Source organism: Pagrus major, chromosome 9 (genome assembly GCF_040436345.1).
Source record: "Pagrus major chromosome 9, Pma_NU_1.0".
Lineage (NCBI taxonomy): Eukaryota > Metazoa > Chordata > Actinopteri > Spariformes > Sparidae > Pagrus > Pagrus major.
The window spans coordinates 17,853,169-17,868,152 of NC_133223.1; the positions used below are offsets into that span (position 1 = coordinate 17,853,169).

General features: G+C 39.5%; 1 protein-coding gene across 1 annotated transcript in view; it reads right to left on the bottom strand.

The window, feature by feature from the left end:
• The window catches only part of map3k20a (mitogen-activated protein kinase kinase kinase 20a), a 30,788-nt gene that overhangs the window by 7,079 nt on the left and 8,725 nt on the right, over window positions 1–14,984 (bottom strand). The window contains exons 5-11 of the mRNA XM_073473586.1: window positions 13,845–13,910; window positions 13,725–13,753; window positions 13,075–13,212; window positions 11,331–11,417; window positions 8,029–8,103; window positions 7,818–7,924; window positions 3,966–4,101 (exon numbers count right to left, since the gene is read on the bottom strand). Of these exons, the coding sequence (XP_073329687.1) occupies window positions 3,966–4,101; window positions 7,818–7,924; window positions 8,029–8,103; window positions 11,331–11,417; window positions 13,075–13,212; window positions 13,725–13,753; window positions 13,845–13,910 (638 nt within the window). The remainder of the gene's footprint in view (window positions 1–3,965; window positions 4,102–7,817; window positions 7,925–8,028; window positions 8,104–11,330; window positions 11,418–13,074; window positions 13,213–13,724; window positions 13,754–13,844; window positions 13,911–14,984) is intronic.

The window sequence follows — 14,984 nt, forward strand, 5'->3', positions numbered from 1 at the left end:
GCATGTAAAATCAATCAATGAAGATTTTCTCTTCTGATTAAAATCTCTTCCCCAAAAAATAAATAGTGCTCCTTTAAAATCCCAAGAAGCAGCTCCACAAAAACACCTGAGGCAAGATATTTTATAACCTTATTAAAACTGTATATCTTTTCTGTGTTATATGACAAACATTTTAGTAATAATAGCAGTAATAAAACATAATAAAACAATTATCCTTTTCCTACTATTTGTTTACATATGGAAGTAATAAAATCAATCTAAGACAGACAGATTGGCAGAGAGTTGAAAGATTTATTGACAGAACAGTGAAAGATGAAGAAAATACGTCACATCAAGAAGCTGCAAGGCGTCTGATTTGAGATGACTAACAAGTGTGGAAGCTGAATGTTTCGGTGTCTGTATTTCACACAAAGAAAAATGTAAATATTAGTGAGAGTCCGTGTTAATTGTTATGTCCACTCTAGCATGTGTAGCGGCTTGATGTCGCAGGAGTACAAGGCATCGCTGAATAGCAATATTAGCTTGTGGCAGGAAGCTAACAAGCAACAACAGAGGAATACAGAGGATTACATCCTCATGAGACTGACTGATGATAACAAGCGAAGGGGACAATTGAATGGGCTATGCTCAAGGAAGCATGTCCTTCCCCCAGATGAAGCATAATACCTAACTGAACACTAATGCTAATACGATTTTCTCCACTGTAAAGTGCAGGACTCGAGGCTCAGTTAGACCATATGGCGTGATACTGTATGTAAAATGTGTCTGCAGAGGGAAATCATTCTATTAAAATCTTTGTTAAAAACTGAAAAGCCTCTGGTGCAGAAACATTGTTATTGCTATTAATTATTTCCTGATTTTGTCTCATCTTTCTGGGCCGCAGACTCCTTGAAAAGTAAAAAAGGTAAAATGACAGAATGAAGCCGACAGTCACACACCAAAGTCCCTCTCCTGCTGTTTTGAACCTGGGTCAGTCAGAGGAAAAAACATGTACTTTCTCATCCTGGTAAGAGACTGCGTCTCAACAACTGCACTCCACCACATCCAGAACAAATTGGCCAATCTTAATGTCAGCAAAATGTCACTTCATCATAAAAGCCTGGCCTTCTCTAAGCAAGTGGCTCACGTGGCTCTTTTCTTCACAGCATGGCACTATACATCTGGTACATTAGGCATACAGTAAATGACATCCATAATATCCATAGGTGGAGGGTTACAAATATATTCTATAATATGTTTCTGTGCTATATTGAGTAAATTCTGAAAGCAAATCAATTCATGTAACTTGGACGAAAGAGAGGAAACAGTATACTAAGACGTGGTTTCCAGGGATAAAGTAAAGATGATTGAAACATGACTTAACAAGCAATTAATTAAGAAATAGCACTTCCATTGAGTGAGATCACAGTGTTCAACAGATGCAGCTGTGGCGACACAAACACCGGAGAGCTTTATTCACTGTCATCAGACCAAGCGAGGCGTCCCATCCCAACAGTCATGTTGATTTTGTGTCCTTCTCTGACACAGCTCGACACCGAGGAGTTCTGCCTGGCCTGCATGTTGACCTGCATGCCCGAGTGCAGGACAGGCCGGCCAAAGTCCAAGGAAAACACGTCCTCAAAGCCTCTCATCATGGACTGCAGATCCACCTCCTCGTTACCAGAGGTCGTGATCTGACACGACATCTGCGAACTGTTTGATTCCTCCGTCTTACACTGATAGAACGACTTAGCACTTATCTTTTGTGCCACAGGTAAGAAGAGCTGAGAGGCAGAGACAGGTGGAGGGCAGGGTGGAGGGGGTAAAAGAAAAGAGGAGAGGATAGAAAAGAAAAGGAAGTAAGTAATCAAGTAAACCACCAAATAAGTGTAAATAAGAAAGGTTGTCAATTTTAAATCCAAGATGTGATTTAGAAAACTGGATTGTGAAGGAAAGTTAACAGAGCAGAACAATGGAGACAGATAGGAAAAGAAAGGAAACACAAGAAATCCTTTTACTTGATTTAAACTTTTGTTTTTTACTATTGACATATACAAAGATGGACAACATGACAGCTCTTCAAGAGTGAGGCCAAACATCTTGATCACCCCCTGGTGGCCGGCTGCAGTATAGGTCATAAACCATGTTAGCAGATGAGACATAGGCCAAGTTAAAAACTCAAATACATTTTTCCCGAATATGGTTTCTATCATTTCTAGGTAGTTTTTATCACACTAATGTATGTTCAAGTGTTGCTTAGTGATTGGTTTTGTTTTAATTACCTCAGCCAATGAGGTAATGTTTACGCTGGTGTTTGTTAGTTTGATGGTTGGTTTGTCGCCAGGATTACACATAAACTATGGAATGGATTTCCACAAAACTTGGAGGGATGATCTATGTCGGCCCAGAACAGACCCCATTAACTTCTGGTGCGGATCCAGATAAAGGTAGGAACTTTTTTCTCACTTTCTTTAACATTGTGAGACAGGGCGTTTTTCAACAATTTTGTTAATTTCTTAGTAATGCATTGATCTTGATGAAAAAAATCAGATGTATTTAGATGGCTTGTATGTATAAATAAGTACAATTTGATCCTGATCAGCTTAAATTATGGTTAAGCAGTTATGGGTGGTTTAAAATCTAGAGTGATACTGGGCTATCAGGTTTGATATTGGATTAGGCTTGACTGAATTAAACGGTACTGTTGTGCCTTGGCAGAGGTATGCGTTCTACTGAGTGCCATTCTAGTTACTTATTTGATGATATAAAAAGGGGGTAAAATGTCATGGTTGACATCAGAGCCATGCTCATGATTGAGTAGGCTGGTGTATGGGTGGGAACCATGGATCTAATAAGGGAAATCTGGATATAACGTCAGAGGCGGAGTATTGCTCAGTGGTGCATGAGGCCAAAAAAGTTCAACTTCCTGGGTGTAAAATGGAAGTCACGGGTGCCGACTAGAGACCTACGCCAGTCGAGCAGCTAACTTTCAGTTTAGCCCTGTGCTTTCTTGAATGGAGATGAGACAATTTAATGGTGTGGCTCCTCTAGAGTTTCCACATTTTGCGGGGGTTGTGACGCTCAAAAAAATGTATCCAGCCACTCTTTCACAATGTAGGCTTATGAGAAAAAGTATTTTTGGACGACAGCGCATCACACGATGTTGTAATTACACAGTTTGGCCACTATGCCAATGTCTATTCCTGGAGGTTTGACAGGAACTCAATACCTCGTCTCCATCGCCCGATCACTACTCCGGCTCCAAATTATGTCACCAGCAAGGATGGCAGCGCTCATTGGCTTCATTTTTGTATATTGGCAGGAAGAGGAGACTGGTCGTCCATCTTTATTTATGTCAATGTTTCCAGCTCCAATTATAGGAAGTGTGTTTTGTGGCGTGACAGCCTCCAAGATATCTATACCGTAGACTACTGCAGCCACTCAAGCCACACACAGTTTTAAGATAACAACCGCTTTTTGTGTACAGAAACACAAGTGAAAACAAGTAAATACCAAAATACAATCTGTTGTGTCTTTTGCATGCAAAAAATATAATGCAGGCAAACAAAAGAAAGCCATGAACAGCAGGTCAGATGCTGGACACTCACAATTCAACATGAACCCTAATGAGGAATGCAGCCTTCACTCTGTGCATCACGATGCAAATGTACTTGCTGGGCACCCATGCACTACACTGCACATAAATGCAGCACTGCCAATAGTATACACAGCCCATAATGTTCTCATAATGTGCTTTTACTTTACTTCTCATTCCACACTGTTTATTTTCATTTCATTGCTTCCCCATTTCCACTTCACCCCACAGGAAGATCACAGGAATTCTATCCCTCTCGTAATGGGACTGAGGAAACACGCATGTGAACAGCAGTGTAAACACGAGGTGCTGTGACCACTCAACAGTAGGTGGCGTCTGTCCTGAGGGCAAAGGTGGACCAAGGTGGCGGAAGGGATAATGAGGAACTCACCGGGGTGTTGGACTGTTCGATGAGTTTGCGCTCCCACATCTTTAGACGCCGCTCGCGCTCCTTAAGCTCCTGTTCCTTGGTGCTCAGATCTCTCTCCAGCTTCTTAAGTCTCTCAAGTGTGGCTTCAATCTCACACCTACAGGACACAGCGACAGAACAATGTGAGGTATAGATACATTTAAGTATGGTATGATTTATTATACATATATAAAGTCCCTTGAAGCAGATTTAATAAGCTATAAGATTTAAAAACATTTGTGAGGTTGCCTTTTCTCCTTTATTGGACAGTATGACAGTTATGTGGCAGCCAGAAAATGTGGGGAGAAACATGGGTATGACTTACTGACCCATCACATATGTATCATATTCTGTACAGACATCAATTAAATATTCCACGTTTGTTTATGGCTGCATCATTGCATTAAATGTAAATGTTTTAGAAACTTTGGGATTTCCACTAGAAACTGAAACGCAGTCATGTTGGTTTGAACAATGTTTGGCTACACAGCATCTGTTTGTAATATCTAACCCACACATGTTTCTTTTCATTGAATGTGTTGACAGTAACAAAACATTAAATGTCACCAGCCTTATAATGTAAACAACACAGTGTAAGGAGTAGTGAAATTAATCTCAGTGCTTGGACAGTAAGCAGTGACACATACTAAAATAAAACAAAAACAAAAAACTCCTCTGTAAACAACCCATGATGCCCTGCAGTCACAAGGTGATTAGTCTGCGTGTGAGGCTTTGAATGCGAAGGACAAGACAACGTCTCATGTTTACCTCATACTGGGGAAGTTTGTTTTGCCCAGCGGGTGGGGCTGCACAGTGTGTCGTGGAAATCCATGCTGAGCTTCAGCCTGAAAGAACTCTGTTCTCACGCATAAGCACATGTAGCCAAGGCAGGAAAGCCCATCCTTACTGCTCCCAGTCCTCTACTTCCTCCACCCTGACGCCTCCACCTCAGTTTCTACTCATGCTCAACTTTCCTAATAATTTGCTTTCTTCTCTTTATGGCATTACCCCGTACATTTTCTACAGTTGCAACATGAGCAGTCAAACAAGTCTCTCTTTATTCTTCAAGCTTTTATCCAAACTGGTCTGATACAGAGGGTAACAGGAGACATCTGTTAAGTTTTACATGTTTGATATTTAACTAGTGACTCAGTTTATATTGACTTTTTAGCTACATAATTACTGGACACAATACAATGTCAAGTACTGGCTGTGGTGGTTCCTGTGTCTTACCACCACCACAGCTGGTGCTTGACATTTGATCCAAAATGTACAGTGCAGGCTGGAGGCACTACTGTGGATGTGACATGAAAAAATGAGTGTTTTCAACACAGTCAGCTGACACCTGTATTGTGAGATCACAGAGGAGGCTGAAGGTGCCAGAAAGTACCTGGACTTTAACAGAGCAGGCGTGTGTAGAAAAATGATTGTTTTTGGTTAAATGTTTCTTCAACAGAGGATGCTGCTGGTTTTGGCTACATCCTTGTAACTATCAGGGAGAATATGACATCATCTCACCATGAAGTTTGTCAGTACGTTCATAAATGTGCCTTAATAACCATTTTCATGTCATCTTTTTGTGTCAATTAATAGATTGATAAGAAAAAAACATAATTTAACCAGCATCTTAGCATGACAGTACATGAATTATGGTTGCTTATTTTTGTCATGGCTTTGGGTTTCACTTCCTGTCTGTCTTTTACCCACCTTTTTCCCATTCACCTGTAATTTGTTAATTAATTAGTCCTTGTGTATTTAGTAAATTTGTGTTCTCTCACTTGTCAGTTCGTCTGTTTTAGTCCTTGTGTCACTTTCGGTTTGTTCTAAGTTTTTGTATTTCTGTTTAGTTTTTCTTTGATTCCCATCAGCCTGCTATTTGTCTGTTTTGTTGCCTGCCTTTGCTTTTTTGGACTCAGCTTCACATTATTAAAGCTCGCCTTTTGTTTTTCTACCCGCCTGTCCTTTTGTCTGCATTTGTGTTCTCAATTTTGAACAAACGTAAACTTTACTTTGTATTTCAGAGCCAAACTCACTGTTTATGCTCATTTTGTCATCAACAGAAGACTGAGCTGCGGCTGTCTGTCGCACTGCTATTTAGTATGCCAGAATAAGCGTTAGTGTGTCCCAATACATAGTATGTGAAATGCAGTATGCTAAAAAAGATACCAGGTCCTACTGCAACTGGTCACATTTTACAGTATTCAAGCCAGCATGCTTTTCTGACCCACAATCCTCTACGCAGCAGTAGATTCTTTAAATCGACTGAGCCACCGAGAGAGCACAAACAAATGAAAGCAAATCACGTCCTTTTTCATTTAACTTCAACTTTCGCACTGTGGACTGGAGGGTCTCACTTAAAACTTGGTATTTCACCCAGATGGGCGTAGTTTTGCGAGACGTAGCAGTGCAACTGCCGGAAAACCTTTTGGAAAAGTAGGCCTTTAGGTGATCTAGTTAAAGATGGCAAAGTACTTGTTTCTCCGTAAATTGTGCTGGATGAATGAAAGAGTTTGTGTCCTGTATGTAAGCAGAATTTTATGGTTTATGAACTTTTACTTGATGAATTTATTGTTTTAAGGTATTCAAAAGAATAGTTTCAGTTTAAGTTTGGGAAAAGATCATGGTTTGCATTAAAATAAAAAGTCAATGTTCATTTTTGGTTTCACATGGGACAAGACCAGCGACGATCACAAAAAATTAAAATCATCTCTGTTTTAAGTTACAAGTGACGAAAAACCCACTGTGAGCCAGCTAGTACATGCATCAGGCACACAACACTCTACGCCCCCGGGCAAAATACCAAGTTTATAGGAAGTCCCATGGACTCTGAGAGATTTATGAGCAAGAGGGTCAAAGTTCAAACTGCAATGTTATCAAGACTGTATACATACTACATATTTGTAGGGGGGCACTGCAGAACGTACTAAAAGAAAAAGCATATGATTTGGGAGGCAGCCTAAGTCTTGTTACACTGTACATACCCCAAAGGGTAAAAAGGGTTGTATTCTTACACTATCCACACAATACAGATATTACATTTTGCACATTAATTCAGGAAGTGTTTTATTTGAAAACCTAGTGAACTACAGCATCACACAGAGCCTCTCCACCAAAACATCAGTCTGCACTGTACTTTGTATGTATTCCTTTGTAATTTCTGAATAATGCAAATCAGCTAACAGAGCAAAACAGTATTAAGCCCAACAGGTCTCAAAACATCTCTCCACCCTTTCTGGTGAAGAGCCTCTCTTTAGATTTTCAGTCAGCTGAGTTCACAGTATCAAACCTCTTGACCAACAACAAATGTGTCTCACTGTGTCACACATTCTCAGTTTCTGTTTTCCAGCAGTGAGATTCGCTCCAACCTGCTCCACCTGCAGATGGCTGCCTGGACATGATGCCACCAGCACAACTTCTGAGGAAAAACCTCAGAGCACAGACAAGCCCCGCAGAGAGGCAGACAGAGAATAAAGTAACAGCTGAGACTCAGGCTGTGCTGAACATCACCAAACCTCCAGCTGCTCATACAACCCAATTAAACACTTCTACTTGAAAAAGATGGTGATTATTTTTAGGGCCTTATGGGTAAAGAGAGGAAGTATATCCAGATGGATGATTCTTTGGAGGTTTTCATGCCTTTATGTAGCTATCAGTGTAATTATTAAAGATCTATATGCACAATCTCAAGTCTTTTTTTGTGTTTCACGGCCCCCATCAGCTACATTTCCACATCATTCTTTGCAAACAGTTGCACATTTCCTTAGGCTGAGGCAGTATGTTGGTGAAAAAAAAAGGAGAGTTATAAATACATTGGAGCTTGGCTGATCTCATTACCTCCATTCAGCCTTGTTGTGAAGGAAAGAGTTGCACTGTTGAGGAAGTTGGCTGTCGTTCGACATGGACTCCAAAGTTGAGAGAATCTGCTTGAACTGTGGCCTTTCCTAAATCAGCATACAAACATTTGCTCTGTATGAGATTCAAATGAAAACATACGTATGTTGTTAATTTGCATGCTAAGTATTTGCATACTCAGCGTAGCACTCACTTTTGGCTCTGTTGACCAGCAGTTCCTCAAGAGCTCAGCAAAACTGGCAGGACAGCCACTAGGGATGGTTAACCTCTGAAACACAGACAGTTATTTAGGTTAGTGAGTGATCTAAACTGAAGGACTGCTTACTTAAAGGTGCATTATGTAAGAATTGACCACTTATTGAGGTCTCTCCAAACAAATAGGGAAGAGAACATCACCAGAGGAACCACTAACTCCTGCTCTATTAATATTTTTCTGTTGCTATCTATGTCTGTAGCTACTACAGGGCTCCAGACTAACTTTTTTTACTAGGAGCACAGTGGCCCCTAACTTAAAATTTTAGGGGCGCAAGCAGAAAATTTAGGGGCGCACACTATAAATCGACTTGCAAAGTTTTCCTATCATTTTCACTGTATTACTGATAAATACTTTGACAATAAATGCATAAACTACAATCTTATAAACTTGTGCAATAGTTTTAATAACATACACCAGTTATACAGCTTAAAAACACAAAGTGAATATTTATGCTCTACTGACAACAACAGTAGTGTTTTAATTGTCGTGTTTTAATTGTGTAGTGCCAGTCTTATCAGCAAATTTCGTGTTCCCCGCATGTTGTGGGTATCGACAGCAGAATTTGCAGTTCATTGAATTCGTCTCCCTGAAATACCTCAGCCAGGTGAACTCGCGCAGCCACTCATCGCGAAAGCTGAATTTCCTGCCTTTTTTCGCCACGACCGTTTCCTCACAATCTGAGTCGGACCCATTTAAAAGTCACAAACTTTGTACCAATGAATTGATCATACTTTTTAGGTTCACGGTTTTGAGGTCATACAAAGTGGATTTTTCTAAAATGATAACTACTTTTCACTGTGGGCTAAATGTGTCAATCAAAACTTTTTATTTGTTTAAGATGCCACTGTTATGATTGAGGTGAGAATCAGAACGACTGGGCAGATGTTAGCCCTTGGAAGTCATATTTATTGAACAGGAATTGCCTACAATGTAGATTTATGTAAAGGCACTGTCATTTATAAATCATACAATCCCTAAATTTAAGAAACTGAACTACTGAATTAACAGTCAGAACGTTCTCACAGCTACATATATAGGCTGCACATGGGGAGGACGAGCAGCAAAGGTTTCTTATAATCTTTATTTATTGATGTATTTATATTTGTAATTATATACAGTATATATGTGGGAATATGTGTGTATCTGGCATTGTATTCTATCCTTTGTTCTTTTTGTCTGCCTTGTAAAGCACTGATTGCTCGTTTTGATAAGTGTTATACAAATAACCTTCATTATTATTATTATTATTATTATCAACCACACAAAATATGTTTGTTAACAGATTAAACTTTCATTGCACAACATGAGATTCATATAATCTAGCATTAAATATAACAATTACACAGAAAATTAGGATTTTGGACAAAACGTAGTGTTTGTAGTCCTAACTAAGAGCCAATCAGCTCTTTGATCAGGCGAGAGCCAGGCGTTTCCCATCATGCCCTGCGGTCTTGCAGTCGGTGGAGCCCAACTGCGGCGCCTGGCTCTAAAAACTGCGGCCGCCTTGATCTCTCGAGGTTATCGTTGCCGGCGCGTGCATGACGTCAGAGCAAGTCGGGGTCAAGTCGGACACAAATCTAATCGGCATGCATTGTGCGGTGGTCGCCGGTGATCGATTCTGCGCAGGCCTGGCTCATCTCGAACGAGCCTTCTGTCCATTGTTTACAGGAGACACCGCTATGTGAAATCTGTGGATTCGCGCGATAACCCCCAAGACCCACCTCTTTTCACACATTAGCCTATCACAGTGGTCATCCCCCCCCACCCCCCGCCGCCGCCGCCGCTCTCGCACACATTGGCCAGCCTTCTTCTTCTGTTTTCGTCTCCTTTCTTCTTCTTCTGGAGTTAATGTCGGTTGGCAAACCACTCATTCAGGCATTACCGCTAACTATAGTGGGCTGAAGCGTAGAACAAGTTTGTCAGCAACAAAAATATTTAATAACCAAAAAAAAAAAAAAACAGCAAATTTACTGGTCGCGCATGCGCGAGTAGATGAAAAATTTACTCGCACTGTGTCTAATTTTAGGCGCAAAATGCGACCATTTGGTCGCAGTCTGGAGCCCTGTACTAGATGCTGTTAGCTAGTTACTGTAGCTTAGTTAGCCGTGCCCCTGATCGTGTCTTGTGACTTGTGTCCCAAACCTGACTCAAGTCTGCACAGACCGGGACCTTGGAGCAATGTGTCGGCAACAAATCCAGGCTCAGGAGCCTCCAACTGACATGGCGTCAAAATTGATATTTCTTCACATTATGTTGGATATTTTAGCTATATTTTCATTCATTAATAGTAATGTGAAATTTTCTAAATATACACTTTCTTTCTTCTTGCTAAATGAGATGATCAATACCGCTGTCATAAATTTACAGTGACAATGTACCACTTTACATTTTTATGCTTCAGTTTTGTACAGATTAACAAAATGAGATCTAACATGTTATTAAGTGAGATTAAAGGTGTTCAGACTAACAATCAACCAATTACTGGCCTATCGGCTGGGACAATTAGCATTTTTATAATCATCTAACTCAGTGTTTTATTTGTCTGATTGCCGTTAAAATAAATCAATAATCTGAATCTGTACAGTAACTAGTAACTAAAGTCATCAAATATATTTAATGGAGTAAAAAGTAAAATGTTTGGACTAAATTCTGATGCTAAGATCTTTGTTTTTACTATTTATGTTTACTTTGTGTGTCATTTCCAAAATTCTGTTATTGGTCTCCTTGATTACTGATGATTGGTATCAGTATCTGTCCAAAAAAAACCCCTCTGGGTCTATCCCTAGCTATGTGCCTGCGTGTTTGTGTGGCAGCTAAGCCTCTGACTATACTCAGAACTCACCAGGACCTCCAGTTCTTTGTGTTATTTTCCTCCTGTGACTCTCGTTTTTCAATGTGGGTTAATGCACACAGGAAACCTGGCATTTAATGAAGGCTTTTACTTTGACTTTGAATACAATTGCGCTACCACTGTTTCGCTTTTTTCGGTTTTTATGCTAAGCTAAGATTCCCATCTGCTGGCTGTAGTTTTAGATTTACTGTACAGACATGAAAGTGGTATTGATATTTTCACCTAACTCTTAGGGGAAAAAAGCAATTACATTTAGCAAAATATCAAGCTATTTCCTTAACAAATTTCACACCTATGACATCAAGCAACAGCATGAGATTTAAAATAAGGATGGTTTATTTATCTGGACAATAATGATTGTAGTACATGTAATCACACACTAGAGTACCTCATTTTTCTCCACCACGAGCCAGGCCACTTGTAAACCTTCCAGGCCTTTGAAGGGTATCTCTCGGGTGATCATTTCCCAAAGCACCTGTCACAGAAGTCAAGAGCCAAGGTCAGTAAACAAATACTCATAACGCTGTTAAATGATACACATACAGAACATGTATGTGCAGGCTCTGTCAACATACACTATAAAATATCTATGAATCTTTTGTTTTGCCCCACCAGGTGGCTTTGACAAACAAAACACTGCTGAGCATCATTCATATACAAATCAACATTAAAAACACTTTTCTGTCTGCCTCAGAGACAAAACACAACATATAAAATAGGCAAAAAGATTCATTTTGGATTTCATACAATGATTAAAGGCTGCTATTTCTGAAGTACTATAACAGTACTCCCTTGATAATTTAGGTTCTTTTCAGCCGTATTCAGCAGTGTCAGAAATAACAACCTGCGTCGACATCTTAAAAAATTAGATCATGAAAAGGTGGAGGAGAGCCATTTTTCATACACCCAAGGGCTCTACTGTATATTATGTGTGCACCGTACTTCTCACTTGCCAGCTGCCTCTCATTACATGTATGTGTTTTACTATGGAAAAATGTTTGAGGAGGAAACTGCATACTAAAATTTGCAATCATTTTGCAGTACCTGGCATGAAAAGCACTCATTGCAATCACAAACATTGTCTGTTTATCTTATGATATCCTACATATATCTGAGGAAACATAATTTTTACATATTCTTTGTTAAGTCATCAGTAATTTACCCATGTATACCAGGAACTGAAATTGAGTTGGCCGATTAAGGGTAACTGGTAACACTTTCCATTTAAAAACTGGTTCCAAAGCTCATTCGACAACAGAATAAGAAAAACACATTAAGTTTCTTGATTCTGTACCTCTGCTAGGTTCAAAATCACTGCTATTGTAAACTTAATCAGGGAAAGAAATGTAGAAATAATAATATCAATGGGACTGGTTGACCAACAGTTAAGCCATAAGGGACTTCAGTGTTCGGTATTTGTCGAATAATTGAAAAAATTAATTGTTAAAATCAACCAGTATGTACAGAACTACTAAGAAATAGTCTTAAGAACAACCCTAAACTTTGACTTATGAGTCAAATGAGTCAAACTTTGTATAAAGAAGCTGAAAGTTCAAACTTTTTGCAGTCTAAAGGGCTCGTATGCTCCAGCAGAGCTGCTTGTCAGGTGGTCAAATAGCTTCCAAGCCCCCTCCCCCAACACCTTTTCCGATGTCAGATTTGGGGGGTCTGTGTCCGACCATTTCTGTACCTTTACGAAACTGGTGATCTGACATTCACACCCACTTCCTGCGCTGATTGGCCTGCTGTGCAGAGGTGAGAAAGGAGCCAGGGATTGAACTTCTCTGCCTGGATCTCTTTTTTCATTTAAACCAAAACTATTCCTGGTCGCTTTCTTAAGTGTACAACCTGAAGTGCACAATGTCTTTCAGGAAAGAGTGTTTGAAAACGTGTACCGTATCCCAATATTATATTAACACTTGTAAAATAAAAGCATATATTTTATAAACTTTAGTATATTAAAACATCATGATGTTGTATTGACAAAATTAGATATAAGACTTGGAATATTATTGTTGTATTATGTAAAAAAAAAAAGTAAATGTTGAATTTTTCTATGATCTACAGAATTTTGCTATAAAAAGCTGTACCAGAGTCATGAGAATTTCACCCTTTTCCTTCTTATTACTCACCACACCATAGGAGAAAGTGTCACAAGTCTCAGACACAGGCAGGCTCTGGATCACCTCCGGAGCCATCCACGGAAACGTGCCCACCAAGGACATGTGTGTTGTGTGGGTCAGGAACTTGGATGCTCCAAAATCACAGATCTGACGAAATGAAAAGAGAGCCGAGATAAGTGCTACAACTCAATCAAAATGTTTATTTTGGTATCCATGGCCACCATCCATAAAACAATGTACTTGTCATGTAATACTTAAAAATGCACTAATCAAAGCAGGTACATATAGACAATGTGTTAAAATGTATTTGGAGTTATTCAATATTAATCTCTTGAAATTAAAAGATCAATATATTGTCATGAGTTTGTGTTAAATCTTCTTCTTTCGACTAGCCTCATCTACAAGAGCACCTACAGTGAAGCACACCGGTGATGCAGTCATCGGTTTCTTGTACAAGCTAAGTTAGTCACTGCCCTCTTGTGTCCACAAACTGTAGGTAAATATGATACCAGTATGTGCTCATATTCTTCTTAAATTCTGCAATAAAAGCTGAAACTTTCAGGTGACCGGACAGCATCACCTCATCAGAGCAGTCTCATTGTGCAGCAATATGTAAAGAGATAAACCTCGACGAGGTACAAGTCATAATGAAAACCTACCTTGAGAACCTTGTCTGCTGTCAAAACAACTGAAAGAGAAAATAAGTATTCACTTTTAAGAATATATTCATGATCATGTTTTGGACACATAAAAATGATGCTAGAAATCAAATCTGTTACCATTCCTGGACTTTAAGTCTCTGTGGATCACCTTGACGGGGGCCTCTGAGTGTAAATAGTGCATTCCTAAAGCAGAAATAGACATTTTTAGAGGGAGATCAGTGGAAACTACTACATAAACCGGCGGCTCTGATTTATCATATGAGAAAATAACGCATCTTCCAACTGATAATGTGAAGAGAAACCCCATAATGTTTGAAATACTGCATGTAAATATAAGGAATTATATATAAGGAATAAGGAATTTACTAATGAGCAAAATCATTACCATGTCTACTTACACTGCCTGCACACACTAAAGCACACAAAAACAGGATTTTTAGTTTTGTGTTTTATTTTGTAGTTCTCTCCATGGGTCATGTTTTGCTTTTTACTTCCTCTCTTTGTCCTTTGCCCCCCTTTTTTCCTGTACCCTGTGTCTCATTAGTTAATCACTCCCTGTGTATTTAAGCCTGTGCTGTCCCCTCACTCTTTGTCAGTTCGTCTGTTCCTGTCCTGGTGTCAGTCCTGTTCTGTTTCCTCACGTCATATAAACGTCTCATATGTTCCTTGTGTTCCTGCCTCTGCTCTCTGTGCTTCTTTAGTTTTTTTTTGTACTTTTATTCTCAGATTTGCCCCTGTCTGCTCCTTTTATTTTTGCTGCTTTTAGTTTTCAGCTTTTTGTTGACTGCCCTTTGTGTTTGCATTTTGGCCATTTGGACATCAGATTTTGGACATCAGCTTATTAAAGCTTGCTTTTTGTTTTGCAACCTACCTGCGCTTGGGTGTTTAGACAGCAACAAATGAGGACTCAAAACCAGCAGTCAGGCTGGCAGTCTTCCTTTGTAAAACTGTTTATACTTCCAAAGCAAAAACTGTTTGCTGTACCAATATTTCTGATTTAACCTGCTGTCAATCTGGCTTTCAGACCTCAGCACAGCAAAATCAGTGTGGTTCTGCTGATTAATCGTCCCTCTTAGGCCTTTGATATGCTTCATCATGATATGTTGAGATTCTTAAGATAAACTGGCTTTAATAGGACTACTTGTGGCAAGTTAAGATATGACCTGCAAAACTGAAATTTCTCATTGGGCTGCAGCTATATACCATTTTAAAGGTATACACAGTGGAATGAAAACAGATGGTTGCCATACTGTGAAC